The sequence below is a fragment of the Cimex lectularius genome, unplaced genomic scaffold (assembly GCF_000648675.2).
Source record: "Cimex lectularius strain Harlan isolate CLEC.00 unplaced genomic scaffold, Clec_2.1 scaffold143, whole genome shotgun sequence".
Taxonomy (NCBI): Eukaryota; Metazoa; Arthropoda; class Insecta; order Hemiptera; family Cimicidae; genus Cimex; species Cimex lectularius.
The window spans coordinates 473827-488500 of record NW_019392714.1 but is presented as its reverse complement, the minus strand read 5'-3'; the positions used below and the strand labels follow the sequence as shown (position 1 = coordinate 488500).

The window sequence follows — 14674 nt, the reverse complement described above, 5'->3', positions numbered from 1 at the left end:
ATAGTACTTTTCCCCACAAAATATTTACCGACTTGAGAGAATTGAGTTGTAGATAAAAACGGAACAGCCAGGTAATTCATTTTTTTTTTTTTTTTTTTTTTACAAATGCAATAGAATCAGTTTTGTACATAAAACGTTTTTTAAGAGCCAGAGTGCCCAGCTGTAGTGAATATCATAGCTATTGTTTTGTGGATATTAAGAGTTAAACAGTTATTCACAAAGTTCTTCTTATGTAAATTGAACTTTTCTTGAGTTTCTTGACTTAATAACTACTAGGTTAGGTCGTCATTGAGCGATTTACCTTTTCCAGCTTTTACGCCATTTGAATTTTTAATATTATATATTTATGTACATGATCTTTCTCATTATTAGTTTTGTTAAATAGCACAATACGTATTTATCATTTGTTGGTAGCATCTCTAGATGTAGGTACAATTTTGGCACAAAAAAGTTATCAAACGGCTTGAAAGACCAACACTTACGCAACGCATACAAATCGTGCGGGTTTAGTCTATCTTACAAACAAACAATGTCTTAATAATAATAACTCATCACGAAACTTTTGCAATTACTTCCATACCTTAACATAGCAATTTATAGACTTAACTCAAATTTAATTTATGCTTATATTTTATAAATAAAAATGCGCTAAACTAAGAAAGAATACTTATGCAAATAATAAAACACTGAAGCGACACAAAATTACGCTTGCAGGGATTTCGATACAAATGTTATTATTTACTAAATTTAAAAAAGAAAAATAACTCGTTATTTCTATGTAATCACCCACTTGTGATGTCATATCGAAAGATAAGAAATAACAACCGAAAAAAAGTGACGATAATCTTACAGTAAAGAGCTGAGATTCTACCGGTTTTCTTGTCCTGCCCTAATCAAGTGCTACCAACTTTTCGTCCAAGAGAGGTAAAGTTTAAATGGTCAAAGGATACGTCGGAACGTGGTTAATTGTAACTTACGTCAAAGGTTCAAGAATCGACGACCATTGATCGCACGGCTAAAAGACATCTCAAATTCCACCTTGCAGTTGATAAACGACATTCCTATTAGCATTATTATAATTTACATACCTCCATTTTATGAGTTCCGTAAAATCATGTCATCGTATTATCTGCATTATCTGAAACGATAGGAAATTCCATTATTATAGAATTCTGTTTTTTAGGTTCACGTATCTTAGTACGGAGGAGAACTTACAAAGGAGAGGAGAGTAGGTGGTTCTAAGAACTGCATTGTAGCCGGTTGTAGGAATACTTTTGCTTTTTTTAAGAAGTTGTTGGAGGATATTAGAGTTCACGAATTCGTAAGCAGGACTTGTATTTTTAGGAAGGTTAATTATGACCTGACTGACTTCTTTGGGAATAAAAGGCTTAGGAGGGAGTGAGGGTGGAAGGAGAATGTTTAATTTTTCATTAATTTTATCACTATAGTGTTAATCCTGATGTCAGGGTGAGAAAATACTGTGGAGAGGGCACTCTCAACACGACCCGCAAGAATGGCACAATTACACAGAAGACAAACACTTTGAGCCCTGAAGATGATCTCAATAAAGATCGAAACGTTGGAACGATAAAGAAAATTTCTTTCTGAAACCTACATCACACCAGACCGCATCTCACGATATCTGAATAATAATTGACACGATTATTTCTTGGAGAATCTAGAAGAAAGTAAAAAGTTTATTTTGTTATTATTTTGTATGGAGAATTTCAACTACGAGGTTATATGAACTCTCCGGGTTCCGTTTTGGCCATTTTTAAGTACACTGGGTTCGAATGCAGGGCTAGATTCGAACCCGGGTCCTTAACCTACAGTATCATCACTGCTCTGTCAACGCCTTCGTACGGCCACCGACTCCCCTAAAGTGGAAAGTAATAACATTATTTGATAGTTTCTTAAATTACATGGAAACTGAACACTTCATATTAAAAAATAATATAGAACTTATGAGAAATTCTGATATTACAATTTTCAGTATAAAAATATTAAAGGAGAAAACTTACTATTTCGATAAAATACCTAGAATGAACATTCACGTTTATTTTACAAGAAAAAAATGTTTTAAAATATATATCATTAAAAAATTATTCATAAATGTTTACATTAATTCTAGATTTCGACAGTGGTGAACTTTCAGGGGTATGAGGCTTGCCATTACTGCTGGATGTCAGTCGAGCGGGGAATACTTATTCTATTTATGCTTCCTATCTCAGCCCTTATGATCGTAGGTATTGGCTAGCGTATTTTTGTTCCCGCGATTTAATTTCCATAAATGTTTCAGGCCAATACAATTCTCGTTGTCATTGGACTGAAGATGGCTAACAAATGGCATTTGGAATCCGAACCGGAGAGGAAGTCGTTGAGAGTGGCCGCATCCCTGCTACCCATGTTTTCCGTCGTTTGGTTCCTAAGCGTCGTCGCTCTCGACAATTCGCGATCGCTCGTCTTTCCGCTACTTTACGTCGCCAGCAACGCTTTTCTTGTGAGTATCGTGATTCTAGTTTTGGTTTCCCACTGAGTTTTGTTTGAACGGCATTGTTTTCAGAACTGGTTTGTTTTCATCTGGTGGCTGCCAGGGGAGACGGGCTCGTGGAGAGAAGGCGACGAAGAGTACGAAGACGATTTCGAGGAAGAACTTCTTTACGAAGATCAACATTGCAATACCAACAGTAGCAAAGAAGAGCTGGCCCAGCAGGAACAGTTATACCTCATAGGTCCTAGAGACAACTACGAACTACAAATGGAGCCGATATGCACTATATCTTCCTGAGCTGAAAAGAACCCGTATCGGGAGCTCGTTTGGGAAAAAACCCTTTCGAGGGGAAAAGAAGAAAGACCGGGACCCGCCCCTTCGACGAGCTCCGACGAGACTTCGACAAACGAACTCGCCCTTATTTCCAGCCTTTTGCAGGAAAGTGAAATTTATCGGAAACGAAGTTTTGTAAGATACGATGGTTAATTATTACGTGATGAGCTGGTCTCTGCTGTTTCACAAGGAAGCTCAATTCTCCTCCGACAATATACCGTCTTTTGCTCATCGAGAGTTCATAATTTTCTATTCCGCCCTTTACACTTATGATTCCTTTAGTTAAAATTAACTGTTAGTTTTCATTTATTGGACAAAATCTTTTCGGTAAACAAATAACAACTCCCATTCATTTCCGACGTCCTAAGGATATAATTAATATAACGACAGAAGGACGTCAACTGTAAATTTTGTAAATATTAGACACTCGGATACTACAAATATATATATTTTTTAAAGATACTGTTGAAGAAAAATTCATAATAATAATAAATTAATTACTAAAATAAAAATGACAATATATTTAAAAATTAAAATCTATGAATCCTTTCATGTCGCCTTCATTAAAAAAAAAATAATAAAATGAGAGGTTTCTATAGCAATTTTTACCTCGTAGTTTTGAGAAACAATTCTCACTGAAAATATTTTTGAAAATTACACTACTAAAATTAATTAAAAATTCTAAACTGTTAAAAAACGCTAATGTGGATTAATAATTTTTGATTAATTAATCCATGAATTAATTACTTGATTCTCACGACAGACGTCAATGTATATTTAACAGCTCAATATTTCAGTGCACTTGTTCTCGAAACTTGAAGTGCTTTTTCCAACGACTGTAAAACGATTGCTTATTTATTCTGGGAAACTAGCTCTAAAACATTTCCTTTATATTATAAGTAGAAAGTATAAGATCATATTTAAAATTTCATACAGATAAATTTTGTGCTCATGAATGATGTTCGTAGGAAAGTATAATAGAGGAAAACTTACGCAAATTTCCAAACGTCATTTTTCAGTTGTCGAAAAAGTTAGTAAAATTGAGAAAACAATTAACACAATCGTAGGCAAACCTGCTGAATAAACGAATACATACACACACATAAAATTAAACGGAGTAAGACCAAATCCTTATAACCTTTACAGGCCTTATTAAAAAAAATTGATGTCTAAATGATCATTTGCATTAATGATATTAAATGTTTTCTATTTTAGCTCTATTATACTATTTTAATTAGTTAAAAAGAGAATGTTTTGAATGTTTAAAATGCGTTTAGATTTTTTTTTCATGTAACTATCGAAATTTGTAGTTGGTAATTAATTAAGACCAAGCGCCGATACGAATTTATTAAATCCACAATTTGGCGTATACATGCCACACCAACTAAAAGAAAACAATGTTTCAAAATTGTTTTAATGATAATTCTTTTTGAATATGTTTGTACTCAATGTTAATAATCTCTTTTTTTGTAAAAATCCAGCCTCCATGGTTGAATGATCGCCTTCTTATCTTTTATTTCGTCATTGTAGTCTTAAATAATAATTTTGATGGAAATATTCTTTTTTGTAGTAGTTTGTTACAAAGCGAGTTACAAATCGTGTTGTACATAAGAGATGAAAACCAAATTAATTAATCGTAGTTCTTGATTGTTTTTATTTATCAGCGTAAACCAATATAAAATTAATCAATGTTAATTAAAATTTTTAAAAAAACAGTATCAATGTCAGTTTTTTTTAATTCATTAAAACACCGTATTGAACATGAAAATCAAACTTTGGGCTTCATTCATTTATAATAATTGATGTGAAATATTTTTTTTAAATTCTTGATTTTCAATTTAATGTGCACTATTAAATTATAAATAACACTTTTTTATATATTTATCGAATGTCAATTTTTCCTATTTAATAAATATGACAATCGTTTGGTTTTCTAAATGTTACAAAGACCCGTCGTACTGTGTGATGAAATATTTTCTAAAACTTAGCTTAGGTAAGTATAAATGTTATTTTATTGGTATAATTGTCCAGATCCTGCTGTACTCATTTAATAAATTAATTGTTCCGTAATTCTAAATAAAAAAGAGACGATAAACGCAAATGGCTTTGAACATTAATTTAATACCTACACTAAAACTAATGCATGTCAACTAATAAAAATAATAGATAATTTCACTTAAAAACTTACTACTTCTAATGTTTAATTCGAAGTTTGTAAATAATCTTTAGGTATGCATTGTTTTTATAGCGTTTTACTTAAATAATAACAAGCCCCAATTATATAGTGAAAATAAAAAAAATATCTAGTAGATTAAAACAGAAAAAAATCATAATTTTTAAGAAATATTATTATTGTAAATAAGAAGACATTTATATTGTGAAAAAAAAGTATAATTATGTGATGAAATTGTCTAAATAGATTAGGCTATTTCTAAGATTGTCTTAGAATTTTGTTTGAGATGTTACATAAAAAATAAATTGTGAAAATTCAAAAACAAAACATACTTTTTTAGTGTATTTAATCTTGTTAATAACACCATTTTATTAAATGTTTAATTATTAATTTTTTCAATCAAAAACTGTGCAATTCTAACCGTCATTTATTGGCGTAATTTTAAGGAATAAACTGTTAACAACTTTGCGATATTTTGCACCTTACCATGTGGTCTTTAGAACGAATAATATATGAATATTTTTAAATTCGATTTTTTGTAACAATATTTTTTTGTCGAAGACAACAAGCAATTTGCAAATGTGTATTTAACTTACTTAAATATTGATATTTTTTTTTATTATGGTATATACTTTATGTATTGTCAAAAAAATTATAGGTACTTTGACCCAATGTCTTTATCCATCAACCAACCATAAATATTTTGTAATTATTATGTATTGTTATAAAAAAACCAATAGTATTTTCTTGAAAATTAAATTTAATTTTTAAAACAACAACAAAACACTGTTGTAGTGTTTTTTTATACTAAAACAGAAGCCGCTGTCCAAATAGCACAAACCGTTGAACTGCCAAAAGCCGCTAATCCCACCCCACAGATTTCCTGTAACCAATGAACACTTCCCCCTCTTCTTATTTTTAGATGACGTGGGGTTTTTTTATTGCACGTAGATCTGTTTTAAGTGGTTTGTTTGAGTGTGTGTATTTATTAGTGTGAGTAGTGAGGGGCTGACGTTGAAATGTTGAAATACAGAGTCGCTATCACCTCTCCAGCAGTTTGTGTGTTTTGGGTCGATGGGGTAATATTTATGAAAGTGCCCTATTGACCCTAGTTTAGATTAGCTTAGTACGTGTGTAAGTCGATGGAGGAATATCGAATACTCCAATGTACATAGGCGTGAATACATTTATTTGTGCTGTATTATAAATGATTATGTGGAGATCATGATATGTGGTCTGGTGTGACGTAGGTTTTAGAAAAACATTTTCTTTATCATGCCAACGTTTCGATCTTTATTGAGATCATCATGTCATTCTTGTGTGTTTTCACACCAGACCGCACCTCACGATCTCCAAATAATCATTGGCTGACGGTCACTAATACCACACATTTCTGTATTATAAATGTTAGTTACCTAGCTGTCGAAAGTCCGTTGGCTGGGAAGCGTCGACCTCCTGGGCAGACTTAAGGGGGATACGAGCGACCCGCATAACGGGGTAGATGAACTCACCTTAGGTAAAGATCCGAGAGTGAGCACATCGGGGAGTGACAACCCTTCGGGGTGAAAGTCCAATGGGCTCTGCAACCAATTCTCGGACTGTCTAAACATATTCGTAAACCTTCCTGAGCCGTTGCAGATAATTTTATACATCTGAATCACTCCTAAAATCACTTTTCGTACTGAAAAGCCGTCCCTTTTTGGTTAAGATAACTCTAAGAAGTAGAGAAGTACCATCAGGTTCTTTGTTGGATTGTGATTAATCCTTAATTAAGTTATCAACAACTGAAAAAGCAACTCCGTAAATATTTTGTACCAACTGACCTATTGCTAATTTCTGATCGTTCTTTGATTCCTCCTGGAAGGTTCCATTTTTTTTTCTAAGACATTCCTTTAAAAAAAAATACAGCGGTTCCAATCTGGCAGCTTTATTTACACCTTTGAAATGTTCACCGAGATTGAAATCTTTGGTTTTACACGATTAAGCTATTACCAGGTGAGAGCACCTCCCTATCGTGGATTACTAACAGTATTTTCATGAATTGGCTGTTGAAACATACGTGCATATCATAGATAATTACGCTAAATAAGAATTCTAGAACCAAAACTAATTGCAATACAATTCAAAAAAAGTATTCATCTGTTATACAAGTTATTTATTAAATTAAATAACTGATGAAAATAAAGAAATAAGGAATAGAAAATAAAATAAAAATTACATTTACTGTAAACAGAGTTAAAATGGTGCAATTATTTGGATTTGTTGAGTATTTAATGAAGGAAAAATTGAATTCTGGTCAGAAGGCACTAAAAAAAATAATTGGACTATTGATTTAATAAACATTTGTTTGTAATTAATTTCATTTTACATTACAGAGTTTCGTGTTAGAGGAGAAAACGCTTGAAAAATAAAATCCATAAGCATAATTCATAACGGCCTTTATACAGCATGTGGTGGTTAAATTACGACCCTGGCTCTTCAACAAACAAAAGATAAACCATCTCATAATCGATAGGATATCCCAGGGTATTTTCCCACTTAATCATGAGTTCACTTTTGAGCAATCGTCTAAGACCAATTTTGTTAATTTCGACTCTGTTCGGTTGCTCGGTTGACAGCAAACGTTCCAAAATTTGCCGATTTTTCGCGGCATTTCTGTTTCTTTGTTTGAACGTCTTTTTCGTACAATGGGGTATGTACATATCGACGGCAACATATTCGAGCTTGTATCGAAAAGCTATACACCTTCTTATGGTATGCATCTACAATAAATACGCATGTTAAAATTGTGGTTGTTTTTCCTGGCCAATAAACACTGTGTGCCTAGTTGGATAGTAAATGTTTTTTTTTTCTTATTTTCAACTAAAAGTATGCACCCATCTGCTGCTACCAACATATAAATGATATTTACTAGTACAACAAAATTCTTATTGTTACTGTGATCACTGATCATCAATCATTTGATTAATGATAGATCTGCAAAGTTTTGGTACATTTTCAGAAACTAGAATTTTTAATTTAAAAAAATGACACCAAGAAAATTAGATTGCGTATTTCCGGAAATATTTCAATTCAAAGAAAGAGGGCAACTTCACTTTCAATTTTTTTTCGGTCTATTGGCAATGTTACTCACATTTTTTTACTTTAACTGCTGTTAAATTCTGCGTGTTTGGATTCATCTGTCCAAAGAATATGGGATAGTAAATCGAAAATTTGCTTCATTATTTCCATTATCCAAAAAAAAGTAGAATCCTTTATTCATAGATGGTTTGCCACAACCCTTGAACGTGAGAAAAAGTATATGGTTTAACTCCAAAAGTTTCTAGAACTCGGTAAGCTCTCTCTTTGAAAATACCCAATTCTGCATTTCTACAAATGAATTAGGATTTTCTTTCATGAAAATCAAAACAGTTAATTTTGTATAAAAATTATGTCTTACTGTTTCATTCGTTTGGGAACGATGATTATTGATGGAATCAGTTATCTCAAACTAACTTGCAATACACAAGTATTAAAATTTGGTTTAATCCGCCCAGGAAATTTTAGTGCATACAGTCTAGCGCTTCACATCCCATTACACACTCCACTATCACTTGGTACATGGTGAGGGGTGATCTTTAGACATCTTTAATCAAAATCCAAAAGTAGACTTTAATTTGTATCATAGTTGGAGTTTTGGGTTAGAGAAAAAACCCCAACATTCAGCATTAAAAATATATTAAATTGATCGTTTAGTTGAACTAGAACAAATTTGTATAAACAGGTCTCTTCCAAAAAGCATATAATTTTCTGGAGGACCAAACTTGCTAATAAACCAAACAATCAATTTTTTTCACTATCTGATATATAGATTATGTATTCCCCTAATAAACTGATACATACAGAATATTGCACTAACAAATACATCTAGTTTCTTCTTTCAGTACCAGAAAATTGGTATAATTTGACAGCATATATTACTAACTTATTTTACTAATAATTTTTGTATCAACATTTATACAAAAAGTTTAGCCCAAAATTTATTAGCATATTCGAAAATAAGGAGTCACATTCTTTATAGCAACAGCATTGTAATCTCAGAAATACCAGGATGAAAATTAAATCAAGACCTATATTCGATAAATTTAAAATTTAAAAAAAAAGGTTTAAACTTCTTATTGGTATTCCTGTTATCTTTGCATAAAATAGTCTGCAAAAACTTGAAATAATGTATCAAATTAACGATGTACAACGCGTGATGAATTTTTAACATAGACCTGTAAATGTATATGAGCCAAAAGCAAGCTATATTAGTGTAATGTGTTGTTTTAAGAATGACAATTTTCTTTATGATGACTTTAAATTGTATATTGCCAGGAAAATGCAAAATAAAAACTGACTTACAAGATTTGAAAAGTTTATATCATGATTATAAAGTGAAATTCCAGCCATTTAAACAACATGACATTTTGTTTGTCAGAAATGAAGTGTTTTAAGCAAATTTGTCCTTCAATAAATACATAGAGCAAACAGAACAGATAAGTACATAAGTGACATGCTCTACAGAGATTTACATGTTTTTTTCCTTGTCTTTATTATTTGTGTAATATGAAAAGATAGCCAATGCATATTTTATTCAACTTAAATAGAAAAACATAAGACCAGCGTAATATTGATATCAGATTTGCAGCTAACTATTTCTGCAAATGTGAAAAGACACACAACAAAAAGTTTTTATTTTAAATGTTTTTTATTTGTACTGTTTTAATACTTTAATACTTAGTTGTTTTTTTGGTCAATTCATTTTAGTACTTTGTTAATCAGGTTCTAAAAGTCATATGGTGTTAACAACTCAATTCTGATATTTCCTGCATTTTTGAAGAGACCATCTTACAAAACTTATTATTTTGTATAACTATACAGTAAATAATTAAAGCATTAGATTTTGTCATAGAGTTAAATATTGACCTAACCAAACCAGGCCAAATTTACACTGTTTGTAGAGTTAGTATTACTAAATTTAAGCAATGTTTTATTTAACCAACTTTTGTTAATTCTTATGGTTATATTTTATGTTAAAACCACTATTTTTTACTCTGAAAAATTAAGTTGTTATAAATGTTAAAATGAGTATATTATAGGTATGTCCGGTAATCATCAATGGATTATTTACCTTGTTTACTTGTATTATCACACCTGGATTTGATGTTGCATTACTAGGAAGTAATGTTCAACCAGTGAAATTATTAACAGTTTTTGCTCCTTTGTTGTTACACACATCTCTAATAATCAGCGCTCTAGTGATACAAGTCTTATTTTCATTTTACCAATTGCCGTTAAGTGAATTTATAATATTTTATTTCTCCTTGTTTATCATCACAATACATCAGTACCAATTCATTGACTTTTTAAAAAATATATCACAGCAATGGGATGTGATTATTTCATCGATTCACCTTAAAAAAAAGAGGTATAATACAATCATAATAAAATATATATATGAAAAATAACAATATAGAATTTTTTTTCAGCTTTGATGTGCTTGAATTTACTATCAGAGAAGCAGCTAGACTCACTGATGTTGCAACAGCCATTAATGATGTATTTTCAAAAGGGATTGTCATTTCTTTGCTTCGTTCTTTTATTCTACTAGTCTTATCCCTTTATTGTTTTTTTATTGAAATCCAAATGCATTTACCAAAACAGGAAGTTAAAAAGCTCTTCGAACATGGTATTCATTTTGTTTTGGTAATGGTAACGATGTGGTACGAAATATGGCAACATTTATCAGCATGTGAAAGCATTATGTACAAGGTAACAAACTTCTAATTTTCTTTAAACAAAAACTTAATAATTAGTTCTCCTAATCCATTTTAGTCAGAAGTTTTCACATTAGATCTGTTTACGTTAGCTATGGAAGATGGCATACATCGCATATGTTCTATGGTAAGTGTTTGTTTTGATCCAGTGGCCAATGTGGTAGCACATGGCCAAAAAAAAGTGTTTGTTAAAAGTACTTCTCAATATTTACAATTTGATTAATATGTTTATGCCCTTAGGAAGTTATAAAAAACCATTTTGCATTAAAAAGAAGCAACTGTTTTACTGCCCATAATTTTGTAGTTTTAAATTTTAAACTAGCAAGTGCTGTAAGTACTTTTCTGTTTTTTTTTGTTTGTTTTTTTCAATTAATGGATGTTTTATTTACTGTTTCTTCTAGATCATCAGTTCCTCTACAACTTATTTAGTAATACTAATACAAAATTCTCCAGACAATTAAACAAAAATAATCTTGGTGATTGTAAAAACTGGAGAAGAAACACTTGGCACAAGACAATGACCAGTAAATAACTATGTGATTTATTTATACAATATTTTTGACATTAACTATTAGGTTGAATTTTCTAGCTATTTCCGCATAAACAATTGAATTTAATATTGGGTTGTCTAGAAAATAATGCAGGTCTATGATTATAAAATAAAAACAATTAAATAAATGATTTTAAACATTTTTTATTAATTAAAATACCATCCATCTCTCTCAATACACTTCTCTCAAGTGATAATAACTTATCTATACCCTTCGAATAGAATTTTGAGTCTTTATTATTAACATATTTTTAACAGTTTTTTTTTTAAAAAGCAATAAAAAATTTATATTTTGTAAAACATTGTCTAAGGTATCTGAAAAAAATGGTAGTTGGTAGGTGAGATCTCTAGAGAATATGGATAATGAGGCAAAACCTCTAAATCAGAAAATCTAACAGTTTTCGTGTTGTCACATGTGAGACATGGAGCTGAGCGTAACAGAATCAGCCTTTTTCAATTGACCAGAATGTCTGCTGTTATCAGGGATTTAGTGATTTGATATTAAACAACTGTTTTACAATATTAACAGCCTTTCCATCTGACAATGAGTATCTAACACAGTATGTCCAGATACCAGTTTTTTCTCTTAACTTGAGTTCTTCGGTTGGACAAAATAGCTGGCTATTGGGTAAAATATTGACTACAAAACTATCAATTTTGTACCAAGTACATCCCACATATCTTTTAAAATATGTTATATCACTTCTTTGTGATATTAAGTCACATCTTCATTGCACATTTTCGTTTTATAGGTTACTTGTATGACATTAGTTTCTTGTAAGTTCATCAGTATGTTTCATTTTGATTTTGATTTCATTGGCATACCTATTTTTCAAGGCATTTGAATTTTAGTATCAATATCGCCTGTGTTCATGTGGCTTCAGCACCGTTTTTCCAAAACTCAGAATTTTATTCAGTACACGTGTAAACAATTGCTAGTATGAACCACATGGTAGTAATTGCAGTGAATACATATTTTCCTATACCATATAACTTTATATTCAAATCAGCATAATTTCAAAAATTTGATATAAAGTTGTTTGTGTCATTTTACTGTCCAGTTCCTTCCTCTTAAAAGCTGATTTTGGTTTTTTATAGCATGGCAGTATAACCATACTGAGTATGATTTCATCTTCATTTAACTTTTAACTTAAAACTACCAAAAAGTAGAAGTACCAAATAATTCATTGTAAGCAAATTAGGAATATATTTGTTACCTTATGTAGGTAGTATAGAAAAACACCTTTTTCATTTTTTTGCCAATGTTTCTACCTTTGTTCGTGTCATCGTCAGAGCATAATGCACATGTTTTTCTAAACTTGTTCTAACCTCATTCTTGACCGCTTCTCTCAAATCAAACAAATTATTAAACAACTGGTCACTAAAAAAACTGTCATTACTAAGATAACTATAACTATTATTTGAATTTAAATCTTTTTTCTGGAGTTGCTTGTTTTTGAGAAATATAACACAAAACAATACTAACAATAAGAAACAGATGGTAACTTTCATTCAAATCAAGAATATTAACAATGCAAATCCTTCAAAAATCAGACTAAATTACTGTCAGATGTGGTTATCTTAAAGGCTTAGATTCATGGAACTCGGAAAAAAATGAAAGGAATAGAAGAGGACCAAAGTTTTGAACAAATTCTTAGTGATGTAAGAACAGTAGTTTCAGAGCAGAAGTTAAGAGATGCAAAACTTAATGGCTTACTCAGCGATGAGGATGTTATTAACAGAAAGCTAGAGTCAACAAAGTGTTACCAGGACACAGTCAATAAACTGAATGAGATCGTCAATCAGAGCAATGCCGATATTATAGACTCGTTGCAAAAAGAAAATTGCCTTATAAGATATTTGGAAAAGGAAAATAAGGTTCTTCAAGATTTATACGAAGATCAAGAACTGGCCCTTGCTGTCATCATAAAAAAATACGAAGAACACAAATCAAAGCTGCAGCTGCTTTCAAGCCGTTTGTTCAACCATTTTCAGAACATGTGTTCAGAAACAATCATCGACAGAAATTTTAAAATGAAAGAAATGATGGAAGTCATGAAAAACGCTTCTACAATGGATGACGTTGATTTGACATTTAAAATTAAATGTTTACATGCAGAAAATCAACACTTGAGGAATATACTTAATATTAATACTTGTTCACAGATTGGTGAATCAGAAGCCAATGAATAAATTTGACAAAAACATTTGCCTTGTGAAATCAAAATGTTTTCTCAACGTTATAAAAATGTATTTGAATGTCAGTTAACAATCTTACCAAAAATCCCCATAACTATTTGTTTTTGTTTTGTTTTTATTGATGAAATTTTCATAATGATGCAATAAAATATTTTGTTCTATATTTTTGACCAACTTTTTAACTTTCGTTGAAAATCAACTACTGTAGAAAGATCATAGAGGAAAATGTTTTTCTGGGAATAAAAGCTATATTGTTTTTAGTTTAGGAGAAAAGTAAACATAATATCTTGCCCTCCACTGTAACTCAAATACAAAAAGATACCGACTTCCACGCAAGTCAAATACCTAAGACTATATCTAGAAAGCAGACTGATGTGGAATCTACACAAGACTTTAAAGCCAACAACTTAACAGAAGAATTGAACAACTACAAACACTCCAGGACCAAAATGCATCATGACCGTCAAGACTCAACTAAAATTATACAAGACTTTACGGTGACAACTTTAGACATACGGAGTGAAACTGTAGGTTCTGCCAAGCCATACGTCAAGCGCATCCATTCCTTCCAATCAAAAGTCCTCAGACAAATCATCAAAGCTTCTTACCACATCACTAACCTCACTATCCACAATGACCTCAAAAACGATTTCAAAAATTTCACACCAACCTCTGATCCAACCCAATCCTACTGCTTGAGCCCTCTCCACAAATTCCCATCCCAAGAACCTATGACATTGCCTTAAGTAGCACTGGCCTCGAGACCTCCTTACCCCTTAAACCACACTGAGTGCCAGCATTGGCTCATAGCATGTGTCCTCCGGGTGCAACATTGGCATTAGTGTCAGTGCTCTCAAAGAAAAATGTACAGTGATCACATTTGTAATATATAAATATCTGTACAGGCTACAAATAAATTGTACATGTTACGGTTTCTTCTTGATTCAACAAGATGGGACCAACTCTGAATCCTGTTAATTAGGAATAGAGCCCCAGAGGTCTTGATCAAACACGAATACAAACCGATGAAGTGCCTTTTTATAAAACAATTTTTAATCTTTTTTTTTTTTTTTTTTTTTTTTTTTTAATTTGTACAAACAGGAATTTCATGCAAACCGTTTCCGTGGCTG

At 31.4% G+C, this 14674-nt stretch overlaps 3 protein-coding genes across 7 annotated transcripts in view; all 3 read left to right on the top strand.

The window, feature by feature from the left end:
* Positions 1 to 3249, top strand: part of LOC106672833 (cadherin EGF LAG seven-pass G-type receptor 1-like) — a 238468-nt gene extending 235219 nt beyond the window's left edge. For all 5 annotated transcript variants that reach the window (XM_024226475.1, XM_024226474.1, XM_014404570.2 and 2 more), the window contains 3 exons: positions 2132 to 2242; positions 2300 to 2500; positions 2564 to 3249. In XM_024226475.1, coding sequence (XP_024082243.1) covers positions 2132 to 2242; positions 2300 to 2500; positions 2564 to 2788 — 537 coding nt within the window. In that variant the 3' untranslated portion in view covers positions 2789 to 3249. The remainder of the gene's footprint in view (positions 1 to 2131; positions 2243 to 2299; positions 2501 to 2563) is intronic.
* A 4059-nt stretch (positions 3250 to 7308) lies between these two features.
* LOC106672830 lies at positions 7309 to 11423 on the top strand. Its single transcript, XM_014404566.2, has 6 exons — positions 7309 to 7751; positions 10118 to 10446; positions 10508 to 10790; positions 10854 to 10922; positions 11036 to 11125; positions 11197 to 11423. Exons 1-6 carry the CDS (start codon positions 7542 to 7544, stop codon positions 11254 to 11256), a joined length of 1041 nt encoding a protein of 346 aa, XP_014260052.1. The 5' UTR covers positions 7309 to 7541; the 3' UTR covers positions 11257 to 11423.
* A 221-nt stretch (positions 11424 to 11644) lies between these two features.
* LOC106672831 lies at positions 11645 to 13707 on the top strand. The gene has a single exon (XM_014404567.1). It carries the CDS (start codon positions 12960 to 12962, stop codon positions 13536 to 13538), a length of 579 nt encoding a protein of 192 aa, XP_014260053.1. The 5' UTR covers positions 11645 to 12959; the 3' UTR covers positions 13539 to 13707.
* Positions 13708 to 14674: the final 967 nt, after the last annotated feature.